General features: G+C 42.6%; 1 protein-coding gene across 2 annotated transcripts; it reads left to right on the top strand.

Moving 5' to 3' along the window:
• The first annotated feature begins 1,471 nt into the window (after positions 1–1,471).
• On the top strand, positions 1,472–25,544 carry MANSC1 (MANSC domain containing 1). Of its 2 annotated transcripts, none has more exons than XM_055566142.1 (4): positions 1,472–1,672; positions 8,187–8,502; positions 13,329–13,469; positions 24,204–25,544. In XM_055566142.1, the coding sequence occupies exons 2-4, from the start codon at positions 8,280–8,282 to the stop codon at positions 25,079–25,081; spliced, it is 1,242 nt and encodes a 413-aa protein (XP_055422117.1). In that variant the 5' UTR covers positions 1,472–1,672; positions 8,187–8,279; the 3' UTR covers positions 25,082–25,544. The 2 variants fall into 2 exon arrangements, with proteins under 2 accessions (XP_055422117.1, XP_055422116.1); XM_055566141.1 differs by lacking the exon at positions 1,472–1,672 and adding an exon at positions 1,735–1,980 and having other exon boundaries at positions 8,185–8,502.
• Positions 25,545–25,838: the final 294 nt, after the last annotated feature.

Here is a 25,838-nt window from a genome sequence, read left to right as displayed (position 1 = left end):
CATGGGGTCACAAAGAGTCAGACACGACTTAGCAAGTGAAAAACAACCACTGTTTTCATCATTATTATTCATACCTATAAACAATAAATCCTGCCAAATCCCAATGCCTTGCTGGGGTCTTGATTTGCACATTAGCTCAAGTATTGCCAACCTAATGAAGACCTCTCCATGCTTTGAACAATTGAATAGGATTCTCTTAACTATGCCTCATATAGAAGGCACTGCAAACTCTTGAATGTGAAGAACGTTTGATCAGAGGTTGCCTCTGGGGAGGAGAACTAGATTAGGACACAGGGTGAGAGGCAGGGTTTTCACTCAACAGGTGTATCTGCATTCAGCACAGTTCAGTATCAGACTACCAAAACAAGGCAAATAATCTCAATAAAGTCACATAATTTTTTTTGGTTTCCCAGTGCCTATAAAAGTTATGTTTGGGGAAGCCCAGGAGGCTCAGTGGTAAAGAATCCGCCTGCCAATGCATGTGATGAGAGTTCATCCCTGCGGGGGGGAAGATCCCCTGGAGAAGGAAATGGCAACCTACTCCAGAATTCTTGCCTGGAGAATCCCAGGGACAGAGGAGCCTGGCAGGCTACAGTTCGTGGGATTGCAAAGAGCCTGACACAACTTAGCAACCAAATAGCAGAAGCAGCAACATAAACATTATGCTTACACCGTATTGTAGTCTATTAAGTATGTAATGGTGTTACATCTAAAAATATACATCCATTAATGTTAAAATATTGCTAAAAAAAATGCTAGCTATCATCATAACCTTTGGGCTTTCCTAGTGACTCAATGGTAAAGAATCCATCTGCCAATACAGGAGATATGGGTTCCATCCCAGGGATCTTCAGGAAGATCCCCTGAAGAAGGAAACAGCAATCCACTCTAGCATTCTTGCCTGGAGAATCCCATGGACAGAGAAGCCTGGTGGGCTACAGTCACAGGGTTGCAAGAGTCAGACAGGATTTATTGACTAAACAATAACAATCATCATAACATTTAGCAAGTCATAGCAGTAACATCAAAGATCACTGATGACAAATCACAATCCTAATAAACATAATAATAATGAACAAGTTTTAACTATTGGGAGAATCACCAAAAGGTGACACAGAGATACAGATACTGTGGGAAACATGGCACCAATAGACTCACTCCAGGCAAGATTGCCACAAACCTTCAGTTGTTGTTTTTTTTAATGCAAAATCTGCTAAGTGCAATCAAAGGAGGTACGTTTGATGATGTATATTTTGTACTGCTTGACTTCCATCATGGGTTATTTGCCCTGTTCTCAGGGAATCCGAAGATGCAGATCCTCAAACATACACCAGGGTTGAGCCCCCCGTCCTGGCTGCACGCACAGCCTTGACCCCGGGCATCGATGGGTGAGTGGGGAGGTGTGGGAGGGGCTCCCGGCTCTCCGTGGTGCCCAGGGGACCTTTCCAGGTTGCTGGGAAGCAGCTCCGGGTTGCAGGGCGGGAACGTGCCCTTCCCCCTCCGGCAAACTTTCGGCCGCCGCAACGGAAGCAGGAACTCGGGAACCATAAGCCGGAGGCTAAGCGGGAGCTGCGGAGCCCCGGAGCCCCTAGCAGACCTGCCGCTGCTTCCCGGAACGTGCGGGGCTGCCCTGAAGGTGGACGGCAGCAGGACCTCGGCCTCCCGTTGCCAGGTAAAGGCTCTTCTCCATCGTTCCCCCGCCCCCAGCCCCCGCGGACTGCATCACCACCTGACCACCTTTCCCGGAGCGAGGCTCCCCCGCCCCTCCCAGAGCTCGGACCACCGGGCTGGAGCGGGGAGGGGCTGAGCGGATGCTGGTGACCCCTGTATCCTCGAGGGGGTCTCCGGGCAAGCCAGCTGCTGCGGCAGAAGAGTCATTTCGTGAGCCCCGTACACTTCCTCAAGAAAAGGGCAAATTCCCCTTGTTCTCTTGTATGCCTTGTCTCCTGTATTCATCCAACCTGCTAATTGTCTAAAAAGGTGTGTGTGTGGTGCAGTTATAAACACTTTGATAAATTAAGTTAGATTATGCTATGAGAAAAAATGATTTACAATATTTGACCGAGTGATTGCTGGTAAGATCCCATGACTCTACTCAGCAGGTATGAAAGCTCAGGTGCGTCTTCTCCTCACCTATATCCCTTTCCCACTGGTTTTCAACAGAATTCAACTTCACTTTGAACCTTTTTTTTTGTTTAATTATATGCTTGTTTTGATCTTTTTATTGTGGTAAAATACACATAACAAGGGCTTCCCTGGTAGCTCAGACAGTAAAGAACCGCCAGCAATGCGGGAGACCTGGGTTGGATCCCTGGGTCAGGAAGATCCCTGGAGGAGGTCATGGCAACCCACTTCAGTATTCTTGCCTGGAGAATCCCATGGACAGAGGAGCCTGGCAGGCTAAAGTCCATGGGATGGCAAAGAGTTGGAGAGTACTGAGCGACTTTAACTCACTCCCTCACAGGTAACAAAATGTATCATTTTGATCATTTTTAAAGGTAGAGTTTAGTGGCTTTAAGTACACTCCCATTTTTGGGTAACCATCACTACTGTGGTAACCCAAAGACAAAAGAGCAGAAAAAAACCAAGGAGGTCTTGGACTGCAGGAACAGAAAAACCAGACCCTTATCGTCCTTCCCTCCCCCGTGATAACGACTGATGGATTTCAGGTCCTCCTGAGCAGTATAACCTGGCTCCCCTCCTACCCCATAGGGAGAAGGTATTTGCCTTACTCTCCCCTCTACCCTGTATACATGACTCATCCAATCAGCAAATGACCCACAAGACCCCTATCCCACTCCTTGTATGCTGGGTATAAAAGTGGACTAAGGACCCCTGTTCAACATGGGTTCTCCCTTGAGCTGGCCCGCTGTTCTAACAGCATCTCCCAATCTAATAAACTTTATTTCCCTCTCATTCTGTCTCATGTCTGGAAATTCTTTTCCAACCCAAGCCCGAACAACAACTATCCATTTTCAGTGTATCTGGGACACCCCCAAACAGAAACTCTGTACCTGTTAAACAATAGCTCCCCCTCCCTTCTCCACCAATCTCTGGTAACTTCAATTCTACTTTTTTATCTCTATCACTTTGCCTTTTCTAGATACTTGGTGCGTTAGTGTTAGTAGTCCCTTCAGTTCAGTTCAGTCGCTCAGTCATGTCTGACTCCTTGCGACCCCATGAATCGCAGCATGCCAGGCCTCCCTGTCCATCACCAACTCCCGGAGTTCACTCAGACTCACGTCCATCGAGTCAGTGATGCCATCCAGCCATCTCATCCTCTGTCGTCCCCTTCTCCTCCTGCCCCCAATCCCTCCTTCATGTCCAATTCTTTGCCACCCCATGGACTGTAGCCTACCAGGCTCTCTGTCCGTGGGGTTCTCCAGGCAGGAATACAGGAGTGGGTTGCCATTCCCTTCTCCAGGGAATCTTCCCAACGCAGTGATTGAACCTGGGTCTCCTGTGTTGCAGGTGGATTCTTTACCATCTGAGCCACTTGGGAAGCCAGATACTTAGTATAAGTCCACACATTCCGCATTTGTCCTTTTGTATCCATTTTATTTCAGTTAGCATAATGTTTTCAGGAGGGAGCATGGATTAGAATTTCATTCCTTTTTGTAGCTGAATAATATTCTATTGCATGTGTATGCCACATTTAAAAATCTGTTCCTCTTTGGACCTTTAAGGCCTAAATAATAAATGGGTTGGAAGAATTAATTTACCTAGTAATGGTCGGGTATCGTTAATGAGATAAGCTCTTCATTCCTGCTTGCAGGCACAGAAAAGATGCTGGTCCTAGAAACCCAGCTTTCCTCCTGCATCCCATGTCACAGTTCGTTTCATTGCAGCAGCTTCAGGACAGACTCCTAGAATCCATTCAAAGCCAAGTGTTGGTCTGGTTTTTGTTATTTTTGTTTCTGTTGGTTTTTTTTTTTTTCCTTCCAGTGACTAGAAAAGATTTGCAAAGTGTGGTAGCATACAAAGTAACTTGTGCCAGGATTCTTACCCTGGGGTCGGGGGGAGTCCATGGACAACATTCAGAAAATCTGTGAACTTGGGTGGAAAAGTTTATTTTGCTAACCTCTAAATGCAGTGTCGTATTTCCATTAAGAGACGTGTAGGCAAAAGCCGCAGTGGGATTAGTGGTAGGGTAGCTCTGATTTGCCTCTGGCAGAAGTGGTACTTATTTCTGTATTGCATTCCTTACTGAATATGTCTCAAAATCATTACATTCGACACTACTTCAAAATTATGGCAGTGATAAAATGGAACAAAATTGGGTCATTTGTGTCGATGTGGATGGACCTGGGTAGAGTCTGTCATACAGAATGAGTCAGAGAGAAAAAAATACCGTATGTGAATTAATACATATGTATGGAATCTAAAAAGATGGTTACAGACGAGCCTGTCTGCAAGGCAGGAATAGAGATGCAGGTGTAGAGAGCCGACATGTGGACACAGTGGGGGAAAGGGAATGTGAGACGAATTGGGAGAATAGATTGACATATATATACTACCCTGTGTAAAATAGATAGCCAGTGGGAAGCTGCTTTACAGTACAGGGAGCTCAGCTCGGTGCTCTGTGATCATCTAGAGGGGTGAGGTGAGAAGGAGGCTCAAGAGGGAGGGGATATATGTATACTTATAAATGATTCACTTCATTGTACAGCAGAAACTAGAACAACATTGTAAAACAATTATACTCCATTAAAAATTAATTTTAAAATGGGTCATTCAAAAAATTATGGCAATGATTAGATGTACCACTTGTCATTTATCACACAGTTTTTTTTTTTAACTGAAAGTGGAGCTAATGGGATTTAGCTTCTAGAATTCATGTAAGGATTAAATGACATAATGTACGTGATGTGCTTACATAAAGAAACAGTGTTATTTTCACTTTGCTGCTTTGGGAAGTTAGACATAACAGCAGAGAAAGTATTGTGCTTTGTTACCATATAATATTTTTTTAAAACTATTGATTTTTTTTACTAACTAAAGTCTACCTGTTTATATTAGGGTACACTCTTGTATTTTACAGCTCTATAGGTTTTGACAAATGTAATGATATGTTTTCATCATTACAGAGTCATATAAAATAGTTTCACTGCTTTCAAAATCCTTTGTACTCCACCCTTTCCTCCAGACGACTGATCTTTTACTGTCAATGTTGTTTTGCCTTTTGCAGAATGTCATAGAGTTGGAATCAGATACTAGTTTCTTTCACTTAAAGTGAAATTGTTAGTCACTCAGTCCTGTCTGACTCTTTGTGACCCCACGGACTGTAGCCCACCAGGCTCCTCTATCCATGGAATTTTCCAGGCAAGAATACTGGAGTGGGTTGCCATTTCCTTCTTTCACCAAATGATATACAATTAAGGTTCCTCTTTTTGTGGCTTGATAACTCATTTCCTGCTGAATAATATTCAACTGTAGGGATATACCACAATTTGCTTATCCCTTGACCTAGTAAGGGACATCTTGGCTATTTCTAGTTTTTTTGGCAATTATAAAAAAACTATTATAAATATTTGTATGTGGGTTTTTGTCAGGATTTAGTATTAACTTTTTTTTTTTAATTTTAGCCATTCTTGTAAATGTGTCATGATATCTCATTATTTTTTAAAAGTAATTTTATTTATTTATTTATTTTGGTTGTGCTGGGTCTTCATTGCTGTGCCAGGTTTTCTCTAGTTACTGCGAATGAGGGCTACTCTCTAGATGTGGTGTGAGGGCTTCTCATTGAGGGGGCTTCTCTTGTTGTGGAGCTCAGGCTCTAGAGTGCATGGGCTTCAGTAGTCGTGGCTCGTGGGTCTAGAACACAAGCTCAGTAGCTGTGGTGCATGGTCTTATTTGCTCCACAACATGTGGAATCTTCCCAGAACAGAGATTGGACCCTTGTCTCCCGCACTGGCAGGTGGATTCTTTACCACTGAGCCACTAGGAAAGCCTGCATCTTGTTCTTTTAATTTGCAATTCACTAATGACAGTGAGATTGAGCACCTTTTTATATGCTTCTTTGGGGAGGTGTCCAGATTTTTGCCCACTTTTAATTGGGTTGTTTGTTTTCTTTTTGTTAAGTTTTAAGAGTTCTTTGTGTATTTTAGCTACCAGTTATTTATCCAATATGTGTTTTGAAAATACTTTCTCCTAGCCTGTGGCTTAGGTGTTCATTCTCTTAACAGTGTCTTGCACAGAGCAGAAGTTTTTAATTTTAATGAAATCCAACCTACCAATTTTTTCTTTCACAGATTGTGCTTTTGGTGTTGTATCTAGAAACTCATCATCCAGTCTAAGGTCATGGAGACTTTATTCTATGTTACATGGAGTTTTATAGCTTTGCATTTTACAATTAGGTCTCTGATCCATTTTGAGTTAATTTTTGTGAAAGGCGTAAGGTCAGTGTCTAGATTTTTTTTTTTTTTTGGTCCAATTGTCCAGCACCATTTTTGAGAAGACTATCCTTTGTTGAATTGCCTGTGTTCCTTTGTCAAAGATCAGTTGACTGTATTTGTTCAGGTCTATTTCTGGGCTCACTATTCCGTCCCATTGATTTATTTGTCTGTTCTTTTGCCAATAGCACCTTGCCTTGATTACTGGTGGTTTATGGTTAAGTGTTGAAGTCAGGAAGTGTCAGTCCTCCAGCTTTGTTCTTCTTCAGTGTTGTGTTGACTGTTCTGGGCCTTTCTGCATTTCCATGTAAACTTTAAGATTGGCTCGTTGAGGGAGTTCCCCGGTGGTCCAGTAGTTAGGACTCTGTGCTCTCACAGCCAAGGGCTAGGATTCCATCCCTGGTTGGGGAACTAAATCTCACAAGCCACACAGTGCAGCAAAAAAATAAAATAAATGTTTAAAAAATTGGTTTGTTAAGATCTATAAAATAATGTACTGGGATTTTGATTGAAATTGCATTGAATGTGTAGACCAAGTTGGGAAGAACTGACATCCTAACAATATTGAGTAGTGCTGTTGATGAACATGGAATATCTCTTGATTTCTTTAGATCATTCTTGGTATCTTTCATCAGATTTGTAAAGGCACTTAAAAAAAAATCTTCAATGATTACATTTCAATAGGACTATCTTCCTTTGTAATCCTATATATTTCATTTTATACATTTAAAAACATGTCTTTTATACACTTTAAAACATGTCAGAAGAGAACCTAAGCATCACCAGAGTAACAAAGGGTGCATGACCGAAAGGTTACCAAAGACTTCATGACCTAAAAATAAAACTTAATTGGTAATTCTGACCTAGGCTATCATTAGTGAACAATTTGTATTCTGGAAATGAGGGTAGTTTCTGGTATAGCATTGCCAGTTTAACTTTTTTTTTTCCTTCCTGGAAGAACCAGCTCACCAATGGAGTTGGGATTAATACGTATTAGGACTTTTGTGTTTTTAGGGATGTCAAAAAGAACTCTTGCCCTTACACTTTCCTTCAACTAAGCTAGATGAAGCTAGATCATCCTGCTGATGGGCTAATTCCTAGAATTAGATTATTAGCATTAACCTGCCTCTGGTGTGATTCTTACAGACAGCAATAAAAAAAAGGCAGCCTCAGTTTCCTCATCTGTAAAATGAGAAAAATAATAGCTTTTTTGCAGAGCTGGTGTAAGAATTAACTAGGATAATATATGTAAATTTTAGCACATTGCCTTCCACTCAGTAGGTGATTTAAAATGTTGTTATTACTGAGAGAGAAAATATGTCCAAACCCATGATCAGTGATCATTTACTGCTTCATCAATGACTGCAGATTTTATGTCTCTTCCCCTCTTGTTAGGAGAGGCAGGAAGAGGAAGGATTCTAAAACTGAAAGGCAGACTACTATGATATTTTACTCCTCTTAGACATTTGTCAGATTTTAATAATTAATAGGATAGTATTGGGTTGGCCAGATAGTTCATTAGGGTTTTCCTGTATGATCCTATAGAAAAACCTCAATGCACTTTTTGGCCAAACCAATATATGTGTGTGTGCTTACTAGCTTTTTGCCAAGTTTTTAATGAAAGGTTGTTTCAAATCTATTAAAAGTGAAATGAATTTAAAAAATACTTGTTTATTTCTGGCCTTCTATGAATTGTGAGTCATTTACATTGATTTGAAGGAAATGAAATGTAGCTTCTCTAGGTTCATTCAAAGAAACAAAACTCATTGATGATTTCCTATCTTTGTCCTAGAGAATTCCATCATCTTACCATCTTCTTGAAGCAGACTCAAGCAGGAGGGAGAGTTTATCCGACCTTTGAAGACTAAGACTAAGCTGAAATTTAACATGTTCTTCTGGGGAGGATGGAGCTTGACTTACACTTTTGTAATGATTTGTTTCCTGACACTGAGACTGTCCACCAGTCAGAACTGCCTCACTGAGAGCCTTGAAGATGTGGTCATTGACATCCAGCTGTCTCTTTCCAAGGGAATCAGAGGCAATGAGCCCATACATACATTAACTCCTCAGGACTGCATTAATTCTTGCTGCTCAACAAAAAATATATCAGGTAAGTAACAATGCCTTGATGACTCTTTATTCCATGTGTTTTTTGATGTGAGTACCTGGTCAATGAGGCTGAATTGTTTGTACTAGGGATTCTCAGCGGAGTAGAAAAATGGGTGGCACAGTCACTCGGGAATGTTCCACGTTGTGCTCTCCTCTCCCCTAAGCTGAGTCAAAGTTACCTCTGAGTGTATATGTATTATCAGGTGTTTGGGTAGAAAAAGGTTGAAAACCACTGGTGTCTAACAGGCATCTAAGATAGTAAAACCAAAAATCCTGTTTAAATGCTTGGCTATCATCATGGAATATTGGAAATACAGTGTGACTTTAGTTTTATTTGTTTATTTATTAACTGTGCTGGGTCTTCACTGCTGCTTGGGCTTTTCTCTAGTTGTGGTGAGTGGGGGCCACTCACTAGTTTTGGTGCATGGGCTTCTGTTTGTGGTATCTTCTCTTGCTGCTGAGCGTGGCCTCTAGGGCCCACAGGCTTCAGTACTTGGGGCACGTGGACTTGGTAGTTGTGGTGTCCAGGCTCTAGAGCATAGAGCACAGGCTCAATAGACGTGGCACACGAACTCAGTCGCTTCATGGTATGTGGGATCTTCCTGGACCAGGGATCAAACCCATGTATTCTGCATTGGCAGATCCTCTGCTGCTAAGGCACTGGGGAAACCCCAGTGTGACTTTAGAAAGAACGTTTAGGGACTTTCCCCATGATCCAGTGAGAATCAGCCTGCCAATGCAGGGGACATGGGTTCAATCCCTGGTCTGGGAAGATGCCACATGCCCTAGAGCAGTGAAACCCATGCTCTAGAGCCCACAAGCTGCCATTACTGAGCCTGTGCACGGCAACTACTGAAGCCCACACGCTCTAGAGCCCGTGCTCCACAACAAGACAAGCCACCACAATGAGAAACCCGTGAGACCTTAACTAGAGAGTAGCTCCCGCTCGCCGCAGCTAGAGAAAACCTGCGAGCAGCAGCAAAGACACAGCACAGCCAATAACTAAATAAAATTAAAGTCACACTGTATTCCAAAATAATAATAATAAAAATAATAAATGAACAATTTTTTAAAAAGAAAGAACATTTAAACAGGGAATTGAGACAAAAAGTAAAATGTTTAAATCATCTCATAGGAAAATCAGCATTTGCATTTTAAGTGGAAGCACAAAATTTCCATTTCCCCTCCCTTTCCTGGAGCTGGTGGCATAGGTGAGTCAGGAGGCCACTCATTGCAGCTTCTAGGACTCTAAGAGGCACGGGAAGGGGCTTGGAGTGACCCATTTGCAATACACAAAGGAAAACTGAGGCCCACAGGCTTGAACTACGTCCTTGGACATTTCAGGTTCCAAACATATGACCCGAAAACAGAAATATATATCTAAGTGAAAACAATGATCATTTTTTAGTTCCTTATGATCCTGTCCTAATTCCCTAAATGAAAAAAAAAAAAAAAAACACCTAAATTTATTGAGCATCTAATGGCTTGCTAGGTGCTGGAGATAAACCATTAATAAGATGGAAAAGGCCCATTGTCAAGGACCCTAGGAGAGCTAGTGAACACTGGACTCATGATCCTTACTTGATTTATCAACCAATAAAATCATATGCTTTCTCTTAGATCTTTATTTCCTTTTCATTCTATAATGATTGTGGTATGGTAATATAAATATATATGGACATGAAATTGAAGGACACAAATTTTGCATATTTATTTCTAGTCTTTGTCCCTGATTCCTGGCACAGAGCTCCTAAAACCCTAGCAATTCCCTGAGCAAAGGAGCTTCTTCTGTTATTCATAATGAGCCCCATTCCACTATACCTGAGCTTATGCTAATGAGGTGCCTTTTAGTGGGGTCCTAGATAGATGGAATTCCTAGGTGGTTCTAGTGGTAAAGAACCCACGTACCAGAGACGTAATAGATGCAAGTTCGATCCCTGGGTTGGGAAGGTCCCCTGGAAAAGGGAATGGCAACCCACTCCAGTATTCTTGCCTGGAGAATTCCACGGACAGAGGAGCTTGGTAGGCTAGAGTCCATGGGGTCACAAAGAGTTGGACACGACTGAAGCAACTAAGCCCAGCACAGATAGCTTTGGGAGGGTTGCTAGTCACCAGAAAGACCAAGCTTTGCTTAGAAACTTGAAACTTTCAGTCTTCCCACCCACCTACAGGTAAGGGAAGTCGGGTGGAGACTGAATTCAGTCACAATGGCCAATGACTTAATCATTTTGCCTACATAATAAAACTGCCATGAAAACCCCTAAATGGTGAGTTCAGGGAGCTTCCACGTTGGTGAACACATCCATGTGTTGAGAGGCACCCCAGCCCCACCAGGGACGGAGGTTCCTGCACTTGGGACCATCCCAGACCTCACCCTGTGTACCTCTTCATCTAGCTGTTCATTTGTATCCTTTATAATAAAGTGTAACAGTAAGTACTGCATTTTCTTCAGTTTTGTGAGTAGTCCTAGCAAATTATTGAGCCTGGGATGGGAGGTGGTAGCCTAGTTGGGCATATGTGTGAGTGACCTGGGGTGTCTTGTGACTGTGCTTTGTGACTGGCCTCTGAGTGGGAACAGTCTTTGGGGACTGAGCCTTAGACCTGTGGGGTCTGACACTCCAAGCAATTAGTATCAGAATCGAGTTGAATTGTAAGACACCCCATTGGTGTTAGAGAACTAGAGAATTCACGTAGAAATGACACCATATATTTGCTGTCATACATGCCTGTTCAGTTGCTCAGTTGTACCCGACTGTTTTGTGAGCCCATGGACTGTAGCCCACCAGGCTCCTCTGCCCATGGCATTTCCCAGGCAAGAATACTGGAGTGAGTTGCCATTTCCTCCTCCAGGGGATCTTCCCCACCCCGGGATCAAACCTGCATCTCTTGTGTCTCCTGCATTAGCAGATGGGTTCTTTACTACTCCGCCACCTGGAAAGCACCTATATTTGCTGTCAGGAGGAAACAAATCCTTCAGTGATCTCAAATCGACAAGCATGCTTTTGGACACTCTTTATAGAGAAGTAATGGATAGAGCTCTCATTTAAACTTCTAGTTTTTCTCTAAATGTTGACACCAACATTTATGTGAAATAGAAACAGAGCTTGCAAATAGGACTGAATGCCACGTGGGCATTTTCTGGCCACACAGGACACCTGGCCTTTCTCTTCAGTTCCTTGAGGGGTGTTCAGTAAGAAATTAGGGTTTACGGCTTTGTTCTACAAGCAGAAACGCTGTTGCTGCTTTACTGCGCATGCGTGCATGCTCAGTGCTCAGTCATATCCAACGCTTTGTGACCTCATGGACTGTAGCCCCCCGAGCTCCTCAGTCCATGGATTTCTCCAGGCAAGAATACTGGAGTAGGTTGCCATGGTCTAAGCAGAGGTAACTGTGTGTCTCAGTTAATGGATCTCCAACTTTTCCTTCTTTTACCAAGCATTGGTTTTTAACTGTTTGGGGCTCAAAAAAACACTTTGATAATTTGCCCATAGCCACAGACTCTAGAAAAATGCCCACAGATACAAAGGACACAAAGTTCTGTGTACAATGTGGACCCTACGGACCCTTCCCTTTACCTAAGTGACACCGTAAATGGTACTGCAGGATTATCACATTGCAGGGAGTAGAAAAGTCAGAGTAACTGGAGTGCCTTTCTTGTTATCTGGGTCGTGGAGAGACGACAGGATAAAAACCCCTGTAGAAGTGAACTCAGTCTGATTTCCCATTGAGGGAATCAAGGGTGATCTCTGACCTCTGCCTGATTGGGAGACAAACAAAAGTGATAACGAAGAGTGGAAATTCGAAGACCCAAAAGAAGAATGGTACTGATAAAAGTAAAGCTTTGCAGCTTCATTCATTGGAAGGAGGCATGATATATATAAGGCTAAATTTACTGTTTCTACCCTCCTCAAGAAAACCAGAACTGATGGCTTCATAGGCATCTAAGATGCCTTCAGGATGCAAGAGACTTGTAAAATCATTAGGGTTAAATCCATTCCCTAAAGTCCAACTCAGTACTGAATTGTAGAGTCAGTATTTCTATGTATATTTTGATAAATATTTTGGCAAATGGAAGGCTTCTTTCTAAAGAATTAAATGTACTTAGTTTTTGCACCTTGTTTTATGTCCCTGGATATGTTCCAGTGTCTCCTGGTTTATAGTCTATGGAAACTTGAATAGGACTCTGTATCCTGCTATTGTGTGAAAACTGTATAAATCTTTATTAGGTTGAATTGTTTTTTTTTCAAGTCTACTGTATCCTTCTACTGTTCTGTCTATCTCTTCTATTAATTTTTGAGAGCCTGATATTAAAACTCCAACTAAAAATCTTTATCTACTTAAAAACATAGTTGTAATATATAGTAATATATGTAACTGTGTTCTGTATTTTCCAAGTCTCCTGTTAATGTGTTATTGTACTTTCATAATTAAAAAACAATGTATTTTACCAGGACTTCTCTGATAGCCAAGTGATTGACAGCTTCAAATGTAGGAGGCAGGGATTCGATCTCTGGTTGGGAAACTAAGATCTCACATGCTGCGCAGCCACAAAAAATTTTTTAATTAAAAAAAAATTTAATATGCTTTGCCAAAGTTACCTTCATTCAGAGTTTTAAACCCAAGGTCTTTAAAAATTGCTTTCCATGACTAAACCAAGGAAAAGGAAATGACTCAGCAGCCAGCAGGCAGCAAACAAAAAGGGTTTTGTGTTGGCTACCAGAATAAATGAAGTTTTCCTGCTCTCCATACTCTTTGGAAAATCCTATATCAAAATAGTTACTTGTGAAAAAAAAAAAAAAAAGTTACTTGTGAAACCTTTCCTTACAGGGGACAAAGCATGTAACCTGATGATCTTCGACACTCAAAAAAAATTTAAACTACCCAACTGCTACCTGTTCTTCTGTCCCAGTGAGGAAGCCTGTCCCCTGAAACCAGCAAAGGGACTTATGAGTTACAGGATAATTCGAGGTAATAAGAACCTTGTTCTTTGTCTTTTGTGATTGGAATTATTTAAGGATATGGTTCACTTAGGTTTTCTACCAAAGAGTTGAAAAAAAATGACCAAAGGGGATCACAAATACAGAGGCACATCAGAAAAATCTCATGATTTAAATTTCAGTTGATTCAACCAAACATCTTTTCTTTTCCCTAGTGAAAGACTTATGAATGATAGTATTTTGTTTTGTTTCTGTTTTTGTTTGTAAGATAAAAGACACACAGACCTTTCTTGACAACATTTTGAAACACCTCTGTAAACTCTGCCAGCAACACTGGAATAAGTATACAGGTCTCCAGGGTGACTATTCTGAAAGAGTTAAGACCTGTGTAAATACAGTATATAAAATTCCATTTGTTATTAGGTACAGCTATTTTATTATCACATTCGCTGAAATCAGACTTACTGGAAGCGCATTTAAGAAGCTCTTGAGAATCTGCCATATGTAAGTTTTGTGCAAGGCATTGGAGATACAGTCTCTATACTTGAAAATTACATATTTGTTCAGAATACAGAAAATAACAAGTAAAAATAATATAATCGTTTGGATCTGTCTTGGTGAGACTTTGGCTTGTTAATTTCTCAGGATGCATTGCTTTCAAGTTTCCTTTAAGTTTTAGAAAGTTTTTATCTTTATACCCTTAGGTAGAAACAATATTATCTTTTTTTCATTTTTCAAGAAGCAACAAATTTTACTTAGCATCTCTTATGTGCCAAGCATTTTTCATACCCTAAGGATACAAAGATATGATATTAAACATGAAAAAACAAGGTTCTCACTTCTGGCACTAATGTTTTAGGAGAGAGAGACAATAACCTTAATAAATAAATAATAAAAAAATAGTCACCATGGACATAGAGAGCAGACTTGTGGTTGCTAGGGAGTATGGCTCTGGGGGAGGGATGGAGTAGGAGTCTGGGGCTAGCACATGTAAGCTATTGTACATAGAATGGCTACACAGCATAAGGTCCTATATACAATGCACTACTTTAACCGTTTTAAGAGCAAAGTCCTGCTGTATACCACAGAGAACTATATTCAGTATCCTATGAAAAATCATAATGGTAAAGAATATAAAAAAGAATGTATTATAAAAGAATATTAAAATGTATAAAAGATTATGAAGTGAAAGTTAAGTTGCTCAGTCGTGTCCGACTCTTTGCGACCCTGTGGACTGTAGCCCACCAGGCTTCTCCGTCCATGGGATTCTCCAGGCAAGAATACTGGAGTGGGTTGCCATTTCCTTCTCAGGTTTTATATAAAAATGTATAAAGAATATAAAATGTATATATAAATGAATATAAAAATGTATCCTAAAAGAATATAAAAAAGAATGTATTATATTCAAAATGTAATCACTTTACTGTACAGAAGAAATTCACACAACATAGTAAATCAACTATACTTCAAGAAGAAATTTTAAATTAAAAAATAGTACTTAGTGAAATAGATGGCTAGTGGAAAGCGACTGTATAGCACAAGGAGCTCAGCCTGGTGCTCTATGATGACCTAGAAGGGTGGGCTTGGGGTGGGGTGGGAGGGAGGCTGAACTAGAAGGATATATATATCAATAGATACTTACAGCTGTTCTACAGCAGAAGCTAACAGCATTGTAAAGCAGTTATCCTCCATTTAAAAAAATAACAGTGATCATGAAAAAATGAAACATGGCCTTTATATAAGAATATATTTTCAATGCAGAGAAACTGAAAACAAAATTCCCATTTAAAAAGAAGAGAGTCTCAAGAGCAGATAATTAATTTAAGACAACATCATAGATTATCACTGAGTGGACCGTCTCGATTAGGTGATCAGGGGACACATCTGCGAAGTTGTAACCCCTAAGCCGAGATCTGAACACTGAGGAGCCAGATGTGAGAAAATAGTGGGAAGACCTTCCAGGCCGAGAAAACAACCTCATCCAGTATCTTAAGGCAGAATGGTTGGGAGTGTTTGTTCACTGCAATCTGAGTGGCTGACTCATATTGAAGCATGCAAAGAGTGATATGCAAGAAGGAAGGAAAGTGGGGCGAGCCCATCAAACTTGGTAGAGGCCATTGGGAGTTTTTCAGGAGGTATGTAACATGCTGGGTTTTTGTTTTGTTTTGATTAATTTTTATTGGCGTGTAGTTCCTTTGGCTTCCCTGGTGGCTCAGTGGTCAAGGATCGCCTGCCAATGCAAGAGACACAGGTTCAGTCCCTGAGTTGAGAAGATCCCTTGGAGAAGGAAAGGGCCATCCTCTCCAGTGTTCTTGCCTGTAGAATTCCACGGACAGAGGAGTCTGGTGGGCTACGGTCCATGGGGTTGCAAAGACCTGGACGTGGCTTAGCGACTAAACAAAAACATAGTCGCTTTACAATGTTGTGTTACTTTCTGCTGTACAGCAAAGTGAATCAGCTGTAGGTATACATGTATCGCTTCTTTTTTGGATTTCCTTCCCATTTAGATCACCACAGAGCTTTGAGTAGAGTTCCCTGTGCTCTGCAGTAGGTTCTCGTTAGTTATCTATATAGTATATATAGTATCAATAGTGTGTATATGTTAATCCCAATCTCCCAGTTCATCCCCCTTCCATAACGTGCTGTTTTAAAGGTGATTTCTCAAAACTCACCCTGACTGCTCTCTTCGGAATGGACAAGCATGAATCAGCAAGAGGGCAAGTGGGAAGGCTGGCTTGGAGGTGGGATGAAGATCATAGTGGAAGCCTTGGGGACCAGGGAGGCGGTGGAGGAGATGGAGGGAAGTAAACTACAGGCCATTTCAGAGGTAGTGTCGGCAGGGCTTACTAGTTGGCGTGGATGTGGGGGATGAGGAAAAGAGAAGAGTGAAGCTGAATCCTAGTTCTTCTTTTCTTTTAATTTATTCATTTTTGGCTGTGCTGGGTCTTCGTTGCTGCGTGTGGGTTTTCTCTCATTGAGGAAAGTGGGGACCACTCTCTAGTTGCAGTGCATGGGATTCTAATCACAGTGACTTCTCTTGTTGTGGAGCACAGGCCCTGGGGCATATGGTCTCAGTAGCTGTGGCTCCCGAGCTCTAGAGCGCAGGCTCAGTAGTGGTGGTACACGGGCTTAGTTGCTCCTTGGCATGTGGGATCTTCCTGGACCAGGGATCGAACCCATGTCCCCTGCATTGACAGGCGAATTCTTTACCACGGGACCACCAAGGAAGCCCCGAGTTGTAGTTCTTGACTTGAGCATCTAGCTGGACAGTAGCGCTGTCTGCTGAACTAGGGAAGATTTGAAGAGAAGCGGTTTGGGGGTTGGAGGGAGAGTGCAATGAAGATTTTCTGGGGCATGGTGCTGCCCAGGGTGCCCGGACACTGACCCTGCTTTGTCCCCTGGATGAGGCTGTGTCTGAGTTTTGTTCATGAACTAGGAAAGCTTGATATATCCACCATGCCTTTGAATAGGAGCATAAAGCACAGACTGCTTGTGTAAATTCTTCCTACATAGTGATAGAAGCCCAAGTCCTAAAAGATTGGCAGATAAGATACAGAGTTTCAGTTTTGCTCTGGAGGTGGATAAGGGTGATGGTTGTACAACCATGTGAATATACTCAATGCCGTGGAACTGTTCTCCTAAAAAGGGTTTAAGTAGTGTGTTGTATGAAGTGTATTTTATGACAGTTGTGAAAAATGATAACCGAACAAATTAGGTTTCTCAGAACATCAGGATCTTACCTTGCATGGAAACAGTCTTGTTGCCTCCTGCACTTTCTGGGTTTCACACTGGCCAGGGCGGCTGCCCCTAACTGTTTGGCTTCTTCATGTCTATATATAATCCTGGATGAAAACATCGGGACCAGCAGTAGTGTGTGGATATAGCCGGTCCTCTTTTTTCATCACCTGGAACACTGCAGAGCCTATTGAACACCCAGGGATGGTATCTAGCAGGACCTGAACACCTTGGTCTGAGTTTCCAAAGGTGGCAGGGCTCAAGACACTAATTGGATTGTTGGTTTTTCTCTTTCAAGAGCTCCCATCAGTTGGAAGCTGGGCCATCACATCCATCTCTCTGATCCCTTCTCACTGCCTCTTCCTAATCGTGTCCTTTCTTCCGCTGTCACTGGGTGTCTTTTCTCTCATCTATTTCATGATTAAAGCAGAATATTAAAGAAATGATGGAATATTCTGGAAATTATAATGCAATCCAATAATTCTATACTTCCATAATATCTATCAGTTTAGTTCAGTTCAGTTCAGTTTCTCAGTCGGGTCCGACTCTTTGCAACCCCATGGACTGCAGTATGCCAGGCCTCCCTGTCCATCACCAACTCCCGGAGCTTGCGCAAACTCATGTCCATCAAGTCAGTGATGCCATCCAACCATCTAATCGTCTGTTGTTCCCTTCTCGTCCCACCTTCAATCTTTCCCAGCATCAGGGCCTTTTCCACTGAGTCAGTTCTTCACATCAAGTGGCCAAAGTATTGGAGTTTCAGTTTCAGCATCAGTCCTTCCAATGAACATTCAGGATGATTTCCTTTAGGATGGACTGGTTGTATCTTCTTGCAGTCCAAGGGACTCTCAAAAGTCTTCTCCAACACCACAGTGCAAAAGCATCAATTCTTTGGCACTCAGCTTTCTTTATAGTCCAACTCTCACATATGTTCATGACTACTGGAAAAACCATAGCTTTGACTAGATGGACCTTTGTTCACAAAGTAATTCTGCTTTTCAATATGCTATCTAGGTTGATCATAGCTTTTCTTCCAAGGAGTAAGCATCTTTTAATTTCATGGCTGCAGTCACCATCTGCAGTGATTTTAGAGTCCCAGAACATAAAGTCTGTCACTGTTTCCATTGTTTCCCCATCTATTTAACATGAAGTGATGGGACCGGATGCCATGATCTTAGTTTTCTGAATGTTGAGTTTTAAGCCAAATTTTTCACTGTCCTCTTTCACTTTCATCAGAAGGCTCTTTAGTTTTTCTTTGCTTTCTGCCATAAGGGTGGTGTCATCTGCATATCTGAGATGATTGATATTTCTCCCAGCAATCTTGATTCCAGCTTGTGCTTCATCCAGTCCAGCATTTCTCAGGATGTACTCTGCATATAAGTTAAATAAGCAGGGTGACAATATACAGCCTTGATGTACTCCTTTCCCGATTTGGAACCAGTCTGTTGTTCCATGTCCATGTTCTATGTCTGTTGCTTCTTGACCTGCATAAAGATTTCTCAGGAGGCAGGTAAGGTGGTCTGGTATTCCCATCTCTTTCAGAATTTTCCACAGTTTGTGGTGATCCACACAATCAAAGGCTTTGGCATAGTCAGTAAAGCAGGAGTAGATGTTTTTCTGGAACTCTCTTGCTTTTTCGATAATCCAATGGATGTTGGCAATTTGATCTCTGGTTCCTCTACCCTCTACCTTTTCTAAATCCAGCTTGAACATCTGGAAGTTCACAGTTCACGTACTGTTGACGCCTGGCTTGGAGAATTTTCAGCATTACTTTGCTAGTGTGTGAGATGAATGCAATTGTGTGGTAGCTTGAACATTCTTTGGCATTGCCTTTCTTTCGGATTGGAATGAAAACTGACCTTTTCCAGTCCTGTGGCCGCTGCTGAGTTTTCCAAACTTGCTGGCATATTGAGTGCAGCACTTTCACAGCATCATCTTTCAGGATTTGGAATAGCTCAACTGGAATTCCATCACCTCCACTAGCTTTGTTTGTAGTGATGCTTCCTAAGGCCCACTTGACTTCACATTCCAGGATGTCTGGCTCTAGGTGAGTGATCACACCGTCGTGATTATCTGGGTCGTGAATATCTTTTTTGTACAGTTCCTCTGTGTATTCTTGCCATCTCTTCTTAATATCTTCTGCTTCTGTTAGGTCCATACCATTTCTGTCCTTTATTGTACCCATCTTTGCATGAAATGTTCCTTTGGTATCTCTAATTTTCTTGAAGAGACCGCTAGTCTTTCCCATTCTATTGTTTTCCCCTATTTCTTTGCATTGATCATTGATCCATAAAATCTATATCAAAGAAAAAGGCATTGGTGTGAAACTTTTTATTGTGTAATTAGTCTTAAAAGTGAAAGCTGCACTTTGGGAGTGACTGTTAAAGGAAATTGGTTTAAAAGTTTCTACAGCTCAGATGTCCAAATGCTAGGGAATGGTAGGGTGTAAAACATGATGTATCCACCTGAGGGAATATGATGCAGATATTAAAAAATAAGTTTGAGATGTAGAAGTAAAAGGTCACGTAAATTTCAGGTGAAAAACACCCAATTGTTCTTAAGTTACATGGAAAAAGTTTTAGTTTTAGGGTATACATAAATATTAATAGTTGCTGGGGCATCATGATGGACATGATAGTCGAATTTATTTTATGACTTTCATAATACCTCTGTCACGTTGTTGCTTTGATAATACCTATATTAGAGACAGAGAGCAGTGGTAAAGATTTTCTCCACTGGAAGTGGGAGGGAAAGCTTGGCTCTTGCAGAAACCATTTTTTTAAGGGCCAGCGTGAAGGTGGTGGTGGTGGTTTAGTCGCTAAGTCATGTCCGACTCTTGCGACACCATGGGCTGTAGCCTGCCAGGCCCCTCTGTACATGGGATTTTTCAAGCCATACTGGAGTGGGTTCACTGTGAAGGTGAAAGTGAAGTCGCTCAGTCGTGTCCGACTCTTTGCAACCCTATGGACTGTGTCCATGGGATTTTCCAGGCAAGAGTACTGGAGTGGGTTGCCATTTCCTTCTCCAGGAGATCTTCGTGTGACCCAGGGATCGAACCCCAGTCTCCCACATCGTAGGCAAACCCTTAACCACCTGAGCCACCAGTTCAGTTCAGTCGCTCAGTCGTGTCCAACTCTTTGCGACCCCATGAATCGCAGCACGCCAGGCCTCCTTGTCCATCACCAACTCCCGGAGTTCACTCAAACTCACGTCCATCAAGTTGGTGATGCCATCCAGCCATCTCATCCCCTGTCATCCCCTTCTCCTCCTGCCCCCAATCCCTCCCAGCATCAGAGTCTTTTCCAATGAGTCAACTCTTCGCATGAGGTGGCCAAAGTACTGGAGTTTCAGCTTTAGCATCATTCCTTCCAAAGAAATCCCAGGGCTGATCTCCTTCAGAATGGACTGGTTGGGTCTCCTTGCAGTCCAAGGGACTCTCAAGAGTCTTCTCCAACACCACAGTTCAAAAGCATCAATTCTTCGGCGCTCAGCTTTCTTCACAGTCCAACTCTCACATCCATACATGACCACAGGGAAAACCATAGCCTTGACTAGACGGACCTTTGTTGGCAAAGGAATGTCTCTGCTTTTGAATATGCTATCTAGGTTGGTCATAACTTTCCTTCCAAGGAGTAAGAGCCACCAGTGTGAAGGTAATGAAGTGAAATTAGAATCCAACAGTTCCTGTGGCAGCCACCAGGGGGCACCACCAGCCCAGAGCAGCTTGATACCTAGGGGCAAACTCACCTACGCCAGACTTGGTGTCCTGTCTGTATTCACAGATATTTACACATTGTGTTTGTATTACTATTTCTGAATCTGCCCATGTTGCTGGATTGAGATTACCCCATAAAAATGAATTGTCTGCCTCCCGGTTAGAGTGAAATCCAGTAGATATTTTTGGCGGTTTGTTTAGAGATGAACTCAGTTTCCTGGGATTGACTAATATTTACAGACCAAAAGTTCGAAAGATGATAGTGCACTCTGTTCATTCTGTAAAACCATTGCAGCTGGACATTATTTAATTTCAGTTTGTTTTTGCAGCTTGGTGGTCTGTCATGCCACCAAGGACTAGAATAGACTAGAATAGGGGAATTCAGAAATAGAATAAATTGAGAGTCTGTTGGCTCAGCTGGTCTCCAAGTTAATAGTCAATACTTAAATTGTTTTATCTAGTGAAGTCGCTTGCATATGAAACTCAAAAGAGGGGCTGAGTACACAGGGCTGTTTCCCAGTGCCTTCTGTAGCTCATGTCTATGTGTCTGAGGGAAAATACCACACCCCAATGGCAAACAGCAGAGGGTGAGGTAAATGGAGCAGGTGTGGAGGATTCCAGCGTGGTTCTAGGCTCTTAGCCAATAGATGAATCTTATCAAGAAATGGGACTAGCCCTCGCTTTGTTTTATTTATAACCTTGCATTCTTGAGAAAGGAAACAGCTGTTTTGGTCATTCTTGTCAATGGGCTTAACTTCTGAGTTCACATACATCACAGAGCATTTACTTAGTCTTTTTTTATATATTTTAAAATGAAATGTGATGAGTCCTGCTCTTTTTAAAAATATCTGACACAGCCTAAAAATACAGATGCTGTTTATCTCACGGTGACACTGTGCCTGCCAATGTCATATCACCTGCAGCAGAAACTCTTTTCTTCAGCTTTGTTGGAAGAATTTCAGGCGTCAGCATTCTATTTGAGAGGGTCCTAGAGAAGGTGCCCACAAACTTTTTTCTGTCAGGGGCCAAATAATAAGTGTTTTAGGCTTTTCAGGCAAGTCTTTTAGGCTTAGTGGGCTATATGCAATCTGTCAGACATCCTCACCTCTGTCCTTGCAGTAGAGACAGCCATAGACAATATGTAAACAAATAAGCATGCTTGTGTGCCAATAAAACTTTATTTATGGAAACTGAAATGTAAATTTCATATAATTTTCATGTGTTACAAAATACCTTTTTTATTTTTTTTTCAATCATTTCAGAATATAGAAGCCATTCTTAGCTTGCAAGCCTTATAAAGAGAGGTGGCAGGGACTTCTCTGGTGGTCCGGTGGCTAAGACTCTGCAATCCCAATGCAGGGGGCCTGGGTTTGATCACTGTCAGGGAACTAGATCCAACATGCTGTAGCTAAGAGTTCAAGTGCTGCAACTAAAGACCCAGCACAGGCAAATCCATAAAAAATATATTAGAGAGAGAGATGGCAGGCTAGATCTGGCTCTCAGGCAATAATTTGCTGATCCCTGTCCTAGATGGATTAATAAGTGACGGTTCTAAAGGACCTCAAGTGGTGTGACGTTTAGAGAGTAGTCAAAGATGTCACACATGTGAATGTGCCTCTGGATCTATTTGTTAGGAGAGAGGAGAGTGAGGGCTGGTTTAGAATTGGTATTGAGGGGAGTGGAGAAGGCAATGGCACCCCACTCCAGTACTCTTGCCTGGAAAATCCCATGGACGGAGGAGCCTGGTAGGCTGCAGTCCATGGGGTCGCTGGGAGTCAGACACAACTGAGCGACTTCACTTTCGCTTTTCACTTTCATGCACTGGAGAAGGAAATGGCAACCCACTCCAGTGTTCTCGCCTGGAGAATCCCAGGGACAGGGGAGCCTGGTGGGCTGCTGTCCATGGGGTCGCACAGAGTCAAATACGACTGAAGTGACTTAGCAGCAGAAGCAGCAACATTGAGGGGAGTTGAAATAGAAGAGGGAAAAGAGAACAGAGGAGAATGAACCAGTGAATTCTAGAAAGTTCCTTTGCTTCCTTCCTTGTGTTTCTGCAGTTCTTACTGAAGTGTAATGATTAGCCCAGTAGCAGAGTGAGCACATGCTAAGTTGCCCCTGTTGTGTGCACGTCTTTGCAACCCTATGGACTGTAGCTCGCCAGGCTTCTCTATCCATGGAATCCTCTAGGCAAGAATACTGGAGTGGGTTGCCATGCCTTCCTCCAGGGGATCTTCCCAACCCAGGAACCCAAGTCTCTTATGTCTCCTCCAATGGCAGGCGAGTTCTTTATCACCAGTGCCACCTGGGAAGTCCTAAGTAGCAGAATGATATGGTGCAATTCAACTGGCCTTTCCCTGCCCCAGATTGCTTTAACTGGCCTTTTCAGTTCGAGTTGTCATAAATAGCATGTGTGACAAAGAGCAAAATTCTAACCTTTCTCAAGCAGGAGGAGCATCTGAGGCTAGTTCCTCGTGTGCAGGAGTTGGGACTGTGATTGTCTGCTTTTTATGTCAGCCACGTGGCCAGCATGACGTCAAATACTGGTCCATGGTCTTCAGAACCTGAGATACTGGCTCTAGAATTTTAATCTTCAAGAGTCAAAAGGAGGGGACTTCCCTGGTGGTCCAGTGATCAAGACTCCACACTTAAGGGCATGGGTTCCATTCCTGGTCGGAGAACTAAGATCCAAGCATGAATACTGGAGTGGGTTGGTATTTCCTCCTCCAGGGGATCTTCCCAACCCAGAGATCAAACCCCTGTCTCCTACATTGCAGGCAGATTCTTTACCGCTCTGCCGCCTGGGAAGCCCTTGCTGCCACCACTGAACTCCTCTTAGCATCTTTGCTGGCCCCTCCTACCTCCTCCTTCCTCTAGAAGGAAGGTGCCATCACTTAGAAATAAACCTGTGTGCCATCACTCTAGAGATAAACCAGAGCTTCTGCAGGAGAAGCCAGGTCCTTGCACCATGAAATATTGGGCTTCCCTGACGGCTCGTTGGTAAAGAATCCACCTGCAATGCAGAAGCCTCAGGTTTGATCCCTGGATCTGAAAGATCACCTGGAGGAGGGCATGGCAACTCACCCCAGTATTCTTGCCTGGAGAATCCCATGGACAGAGGAGCCTGACGGGCTACAATCCATAGGGTCACAAAGAGTCGGGTACGACTGAAGTGACTTAGCCCCCATGCACGTACCATGAAATATCAGGTAGCAACAGTCTGAGGTCTTATTGAATAAGCTGATAACATTTGTCTCTTCTGTCCTCCCTTCATATGAAAATGTTGAAGTCTTCCTATTATTTTCTTTCCATTTTCAGATTTCCCATCTTTGGCCAGAACTGATTTGCCAAGCCCAGGGGTAGCTCAGGAAAACTCCATTTTCCCTGGCGGATCTTCCCATGCCATCACTCCCACTCGCCAGCCTCCAACCCATGACTCAGAGCCCATGGTCTTGTGGAGAGATTCATTTTCTCAGACGTCTGGATCCTCGGATCACTTGGAGAAACTACTCAAGATTGATCCGGAGAGCCCACCGTCATCTGATTATAAAGAAGAAGGCCACTCTCAGACGTCACAGTCTTCCTCAGGACCAGCAATAGCTAATCTGCTGCCTGAAAATGTGACGGCGTTCCCCTCTACGATGGCGGTGTCTTCTCTGCACACCATCCTGGCCACTCCGAAGTCTCTCTCCGCATCCCTCCCTGCCACCAACACGGCAGTGATGCCATCTCTGACTTGGCAGCCTCAGAGAGCCACCTCCGCCCCAACCCTAGCCACGATCACTAGCACGGCCACAACTGCAGCTTTGACTTCCCTCTCTAGGGCATCCACGGACTCGCGACGCCCACCCGCCACGGTGCCCTTTGGAGACATCGCCAATCTGACTTGGAGTGCGGAGGATGCCGGGGCCTCTGTTACATTTCCTTTGTCAAATGTGGATTCTCCTGCCACAAATATGACAGCTTCCCAGGAGAATGGGAAGGCCAATCCAGGCAACCCCTCCCTGAGCAATGCTCCAGGAAGCCAGCAAGGCTTTACCGTTGAGCAGTGGCTCCTGATTGGGACTGTGCTCTTCGGGGTCCTCTTTCTTGCCATAGGCCTGGCCCTCTTGGGCAGAATGCTCCTAGAATCCCTCCGCAGAAAACGTTACTCGAGGCTTGATTATTTGATCAATGGCATCTACGTTGACATCTGAGGAGAACACTAGCTGTCTCTTAACTCGTGTAGTTACTACTGGCCTCACTGCAGCGAGTTTCTGCTGACTTTCTGATCTTCGCAGGATTTTTCAAGTGTTTTGAAGACAGGCAGATGCCTCTTACTGCGTTCTTTTTGCTTGTTCTTTAAAGAGAAAGGGGGCAGAGAAACAAATGGGGTGGCCTGAGTGATCTGTCTCTAAACCATTAGATGAAAACAAAGCTCTACCTAAAGCAATAAAGAATAATTGCCACATAAATTGGAAAGCGACTGGCTTTTTTACAGAGAAGAAGGGTTAGGATTCCTAGGCTCCATTTCACTAATGTTTCTGGTTCCAGATAAAGTTGACTGTTTATGATATTAATTCTAATGGATTTACTTTCCTTTTTATAAGAATTCCAATAAAACTTATTCCAGATGTAGTTCCTTCCAATTAAATATTTGAATAAATCTTTTGGTACTCAGTAATGTTCCTGTAAATGACACATCCAGTTGGATAACTTTAAATTTATTCCCACCAGCAAAATGATTAAATGATGAAAATATGTGTTCTAAGTTAAAATGACACCCCCCCCTTTTCCCATCAGTGAGCAAAAGGGAGTCCTTAGGGAGAATTCTAGCAGAATATTAGCCTGCATGGAGACAATGATAAGTGAGTTCTGATACATGGCCAAATCTACTTTGGGTCTGTTCTAGCTAACTATTTTTTTTTTTCAAAGAAATAAAATACACAGGCATTTTCTAAACTTAAGTAAGTT

The sequence above is a fragment of the Bubalus kerabau genome, chromosome 1, assembly GCF_029407905.1.
Source record: "Bubalus kerabau isolate K-KA32 ecotype Philippines breed swamp buffalo chromosome 1, PCC_UOA_SB_1v2, whole genome shotgun sequence".
Lineage (NCBI taxonomy): Eukaryota > Metazoa > Chordata > Mammalia > Artiodactyla > Bovidae > Bubalus > Bubalus kerabau.
Note: the sequence above shows the minus strand (reverse complement) of the source record. Positions and strands in the feature narration are given on the sequence as shown.